The sequence below is a fragment of the Triticum dicoccoides genome, chromosome 5A (assembly GCF_002162155.2).
Source record: "Triticum dicoccoides isolate Atlit2015 ecotype Zavitan chromosome 5A, WEW_v2.0, whole genome shotgun sequence".
Taxonomy (NCBI): domain Eukaryota; kingdom Viridiplantae; phylum Streptophyta; class Magnoliopsida; order Poales; family Poaceae; genus Triticum; species Triticum dicoccoides.
The window spans coordinates 648,398,319-648,404,188 of NC_041388.1; the positions used below are offsets into that span (position 1 = coordinate 648,398,319).

Genomic DNA, 5,870 nt, shown 5'->3' on the forward strand with positions numbered 1-5,870 from the left:
TTTTTGTGAGATGGATGGATGGATCAAGCAGGTCCGGCTTGGATCTTTATAGGCGATGATGGAAGAAACAATGGTGGGCATATCTTACAGGATCAACGAAGGAAACTATTAACAGTACTGAAATAATGGTGTGCGTTTCATCTGGAATACGCTCCGCTGGCAGTATGACAGTTGACAGCAGTACAAGACTACAAAGAGAAGGAAATTACACGAGCCTAAAAGGGTGCCATATTGATGGCAATATCTATTGTCCCCAAATAATGACCGGGGATCACTGCAAACCTGTCTAGATTCACGGCCTCATTGGACAAGCCAAGACTAGCGATTCAGAGCTGAAAACTCACATAACCGTATGGGACACTGAGGGCACAGCATGCAGCAGAGTGTAATTCCCAGAATTACACGTTTCTAAGGGCGAACCAACCATGGGTTACATCCAGAACGCTCGAACCTCAAAGAACTTGTCATATCTGGACACTTTGTAAGAGCGAGCACGTGGGTTCGCCCGCTGGTTCCCATTGGTTTTATCCTTTAAATTCTTTCATTGGTTCTCATATTTTGTAGATTCGTTTTATTCGCTATTATTTAAATAACTTGTACTCCCTTCGTTTCTAAATATAAGTCTTTGTGAAGATTTCATTATGACTGCATACGGAGCAAAATGAGTAAATCTACACTCTTAACGCATCTATATACATCCGTATATGGCAGGTCAATAGTGAAATATATATAAAGACTTATATTTAGGAACGGATGGAGTATATTTTTTATGTGCAAAGATCGTGATGTGTTGAGGCCAATCCTTCTAATGATTTCCTATTCTGTCTACTATCAATGGGATCTTTTAACACTCAGATATACCCCCTTAATTGAATTTATTTGGATAAGCACGAGCTTCATACCATTGTGTATATATAAAGGAATTATGTGGTATTTGTTAAGACCAAACATAAACATACCGGTGAAAAGAGTAGTGGAGATTGTTCACTATTGCTCCGTGTACTTAGGCAATGGCGAATGATAGCATCCTTCATGTCTTCATTGTTTTTCTCATCGCTCAAGTCTGCCTGCTCATGATGATGATAGCGCCGGTGACACATGCAGCTGGTAGGCTTATGGGCTATAATCCAGTTTGCTGCCCTAGGGACATCTATTGTTGTGGATTTGGTGGCGTGATGGCGAATGGAACCTCATCCTCCATTGAGCCTTAATATGTAATTTCTTTCTCCTTTGAGTAATAAGCTAGGGAAAATAAAAGATGTTTCTACATCGCCTTGTTGCTTCAATTGCAATACGTGCCACTACTTTCAATAAATGTTGTTGGACAAGCTATTTAGTTAAAGAGGTGGGAGGAGATTGTTATCTATCTTTTTTGCAATATGCAGTTGATAAATTGAAATTATTTTTAGTTTAATGTTTTTGAGGTACTGATCATCCTATATCTTTTATGCTTAAACACATTTTTGATCATAATGGACCATATGTAGCTGATTTCAACGTATTTCAACACATACAGTTAATCCAGCTATTTTTTTTAAAAATAATATATTATTTTTATTAATTTTCATAAATATTATGCTGGATAAAAAAATTTCAAAAATAATACACCGTCGGCCTGCTGCAGGCCGACTGGGCCTAGTCGGCCTGCTGCAGGCCGACTGGGCCTAGTCGGCCCACAGCAGGCTGATTGAATTCCAGTCGGCCTACAGCTGGCCGACTGGCCCCTGTCAGCCCACTGTGGGCTGATTGCGTCCTGTCGGCCCACTGTGGGCCGACTGGAGCTAATTGGCTCGCTGTGGGCTAATTGTTTTTGCAAAAAAGTAGGCATAAAAAAAATATGTTTAAAAAAATGTTAATCATGTAATTAAAAAATGTTAAACGTGTATAAAAAATGTTCCGGATGTATACAAAAAATGTACAATATATATGAAAAAGTTGACATAAAAAATATGTTTTAAAAAGTGTTAAGCATGTATTTAAAAATTGTTAAATGTGTGTATAAAAATGTTCCTTATTTATACAAAAAATATAGAATGTGTATGCTAAAAAGTTGACACCAAAAAAATATGTTTGAAAAGTTGACATTTTTTCAAATACATGATTAAAAATTGTTAAATGTGTGTATAAAAATTGTTTCTTATCTATACAAAAAATATAGAATGTGTATGAAAAAAAGTTGACACCAAAAAAAATGTTTGAAAAAATGTTCCAGTTCCATACAATAAGTGCAACCAACCATACTTAGGTCTGTGATGCTCCCATACCGGATCCGGAGCTGGAACATTTTTTTATACACATTTAACCTTTCATTCCAATACATGAAACATTTTTGTGTACTCGTTGAACATTTTTTCAAATACATGATTAACATTTTTTTTCAAACATATCTTTTTGGTGTCAACTTTTTTTCATACACATTCTATATTTTTTGTATAGATAAGGAACATTTTTTCAAATACATGATTAACATTTTTTACAAACATATTTTTTTGGTGTCAACTTTTTAGCATACACATTCTATATTTTTTGTATAAATAAGGAACATTTTTATACACACATTTAACAATTTTTAAATACATGCTTAACACTTTTGAAAACATATTTTTTATGTCAACTTTTTCATATATATTGTACATTTTTTGTATACATCCGGAACATTTTTTATACACGTTTAACATTTTTTAATTACATGATTAACTTTTTTTTGAACATACATTTTTTATGCCTACTTTTTTGCAAAAACAATTAGCCCACAGCGAGCCAATTAGCTCCAGTCGGCCCACAGTGGGCCGACAGGACGCAATCAGCCCACAGTGGGCCGACAGGGGCCAGTCGGCCAGCTGTAGGCCGACTGGAATTCAATCGGCCTACTGTGGGCCGACTAGGCCCAGTCGGCCTGCAGCGGGCCGACGGTGTATTATTTTTGAATTTTTTTTATCCAGCGTAATATTTATGAAAATTAATAAAAATAAAACACACCTCCAAAATAATTTTTGTGGGGGATATATGTGAGCATGTTGAAGGCACTTGTCGATCATGCGCCCCGTTGGCCCGCGCGTGACAACCTTTTTCATGGTGATGTTATGTTCGTCTACCTTGTGAGCTCGACGTGTTGTGGTGATGCAGGCCACCTTAATAGAGACAAATGTGTGGATTTGAGCAATGCTACGTGGGAAGAGTTGATTGTATTGTTCGGCATAGGGTGGATTAGCAGAAGGTGTAGGATGAGAGGTCACGGGAGAGGAGCGCTAATAAGGATCAGAGGTGGAGGAGCCGATCGATGTCATTCGTTGGTTGATTTTTTTTTCATGATATATAAAGGACACGCTATTTGACTCATAATGACAAATCAAATGAGTTTTTATCTAGCCTCCGCATAATTAGGATGCACACAACCGCCATCAACCAATGGTCCCACGCACACAAAGTGAAGATAAAATACATAGGGTGCATGACTAATACAAAACGAACTCATGCAAGTCGTCAAGGATTGAAATATCAGTCAACCCACATTTCTTCAGGGATAACACAATGCAGTGTGTTCAATTATTTTCATAGGACAGTACATTTATAACCAAATTCGAAATAATTAATTTCATAAATCATGCCAGTCTTAGATATCAGTTTAAAAACTAGAACCGATTCCTTTCACTAGCATGAATTCAGAGGCCGCTCTTCTCCCAGACACAATAGTTGTTGCCTTTAGCTGCAATCTTGAAACCCGAGGGGATCACATTGTCGCCAATATTGTATCTTGACCCGATCTTGGTTATAACCTTGCCCCCAATCTTGGCAACATAGAGATCGCCCTCGGCTTTGAGGATATCCAGTGTGCTACCCGGATGGATCCCGTTCCTTGACCTGACCGTAGCCAGTGCGGTGATCTCCTGCTTCAGTTTCCAGTCGAACACATGGTCGTAGAACTGCGCGCGCAAAACCAAGTAGTTGTAAGTTCAGATCACAAACATCGTGGGGTACGTTTGATGCGAAATGTTATGGTGAGGTTGTGTAGTGTGCTACTAGTACTTACGATGCATGGTATGCCCGGGTGTGTGAGGATGTAGGCGTAGCCCTGCATGACCTTGTCCGAGGGGAATGGCCACAGCCTCTGCGTCGACCCAGTGTCGTGGTTGTCGATGAACGTGACGGTCTTCTCCGGCATCCACCCAATCATACCGGGCGCCTTGCCGTCGCTGCCGCGCATCCTCCCCAGATCGCCCTGGACGGCCTCCTGGAGAACGCCCTTGGTGGGGAAGTCAAACGCCGTGGCCGGCCCGCCGACGCCCCGCACCCAGTTCGCGAGCAGCTGTCGGTCCCGGTCGTAGAGCTCGCCAACGACGAACGCCGGCTTGCTGTTGTCGACGTAGATCTTGGCCATGGCCGCGGAGTATCCCTTGGCGAAGTCGAGGCGCCATCCGTCGAAGCCGAGGTCGGTTTTGAGCCAGTTGAGCCAGGCGGAGAGCTCCCTCTGGACCCGCGGGTTGAGGTGGTCGATGTCGGGCGCGGCGTCGAAGCCACCGCCGGTGTCCCTGTGGCCGCGGCCGTTGGAGTACTTGGTGTCGTCGCTGCAGATCTCGTCGGGGCCCCAGTCGAGGCGGTTGTCGGACGTCCCGCCCTCGAAGATGCAGTAGACGCCGCGGCCGTCCTTCTTGTCGGCGCAGCGGTGGTTGATGACGATGTCGGCGACGCACGAGATGTTCTTGCCGCGGAACGCCTGGATCAGCGACTTGAGGTCGGCCCCGCTGCCGTACTTGGAGTTGAGGTTGTAGAGCTGCCCCGGCAGATAGCCCTCCGGCGACACGGATTGCGACGGCGGGGGGAGCCAGACGTGGGTGGCGCCGGTGCTGGCGATCTCCTCCACCTTCCCTTGCATGAACTTGTACCACCCGCCTTGTGTCTTCCACGATTCCCAATTAAACCCCTGGCCAACGAAACACCAAAGCACATTTCATCATATGAAAAATTCTGGGTGCAAATGAAACTTGAAGATGCATGCATTTTCTCACCTGGAAAAGAATTTGAGCATGTGCTAAGCTGGAGGCGAGACAAAGCACAACAACCAGAAGGCCACAGAGAGTAGCAGAGTGCTTGCCCATAGCTACAGTCTGCAGTGCAGCTCGCCTCTACTTCCTATGAAATCTGGACTCCTGGACCGACGACTACTCCTTGGTTTGGCAATGCTTGAGCTCGCTTGTATTTATAGGTACTTGGAGCTTAGAGATTAGTAGGTGCCTAGTAAAAACTATCAATTCTCCTTAATTTTTCTCCAAAGATATCCGCATGGATAAGGACCGCTGGCTTCTGAGATAAAATGGATTAGGAGCTAAAGTTTTGTCTATTAATTACTGCCGTTTAATTACTCTCCATGTATATCTGCACTAGACAAGCACTCTGCTCATAGTTTTGAAAACCGGAACCGGCGATTCCTGCAGTTCTTTAAGCCTGGTGGACCGATTGAGTCCAACCAGGAAAACCCGGTCGAATCAGACGTTTTTTGAAAAAACCGATGAACTGGGCGGTTCACATAAAACCGGATGGTTTGATGTTGATTCTAGAAAAAACCCACGATTGGCTTGTTTTTGTGTGTACAAGGTGAGGCTAGAGTCGGTAAAGATAAAAAAAAGAATCTTTTTACACGGTGGCGCGGCGACCTGGCCTCTCCCTCGCCGCTCCGGCTCAGGCGAAGGTGCAGTTGGGTGCAGTTGGAGGAGCGGCTGCTAGAACTCTTATTATATACTCCTTCCGTTTCTTTTTACTCTCTGTGTTAGATTTCTGAAAATTCAAACTTTGTAAAGTTTGACCAAAATTATATCAAAAAATATCAACACCTACAACACCAGGGGCTTCTTAGCCCATCCTCTTCTTTAATT

At 43.1% G+C, this 5,870-nt stretch overlaps 1 protein-coding gene across 1 annotated transcript; it reads right to left on the reverse strand.

The window, feature by feature from the left end:
• Positions 1–3,480: 3,480 nt before the first annotated feature.
• On the reverse strand, positions 3,481–5,153 carry LOC119303729 (alpha-amylase AMY3). Its single transcript, XM_037580866.1, has 3 exons — positions 5,007–5,153; positions 4,031–4,921; positions 3,481–3,923 (listed from the first exon to the last, which is right to left on the reverse strand). Exons 1-3 carry the CDS (start codon positions 5,094–5,096, stop codon positions 3,663–3,665), a joined length of 1,242 nt encoding a protein of 413 aa, XP_037436763.1. The 5' UTR covers positions 5,097–5,153; the 3' UTR covers positions 3,481–3,662.
• Between the last annotated feature and the right edge of the window lie 717 nt (positions 5,154–5,870).

What these genes read in the sequence shown, in the direction of transcription:
- LOC119303729 (XM_037580866.1), bottom strand. Translation starts at nt 5,096, where the DNA reads ATGGGCAAGCACTCTGCTACTCTCTGTGGCCTTCTGGTTGTTGTGCTT. An exon ending in ATGCTCAAATTCTTTTCCAG is followed by an intron (nt 4,922 to 5,006) that starts GTGAGAAAATGC and finishes TTCGTTGGCCAG; the next exon opens with GGGTTTAATTGGGAATCGTG. An exon ending in ACCCGGGCATACCATGCATC is followed by an intron (nt 3,924 to 4,030) that starts GTAAGTACTAGT and finishes TTGCGCGCGCAG; the next exon opens with TTCTACGACCATGTGTTCGA.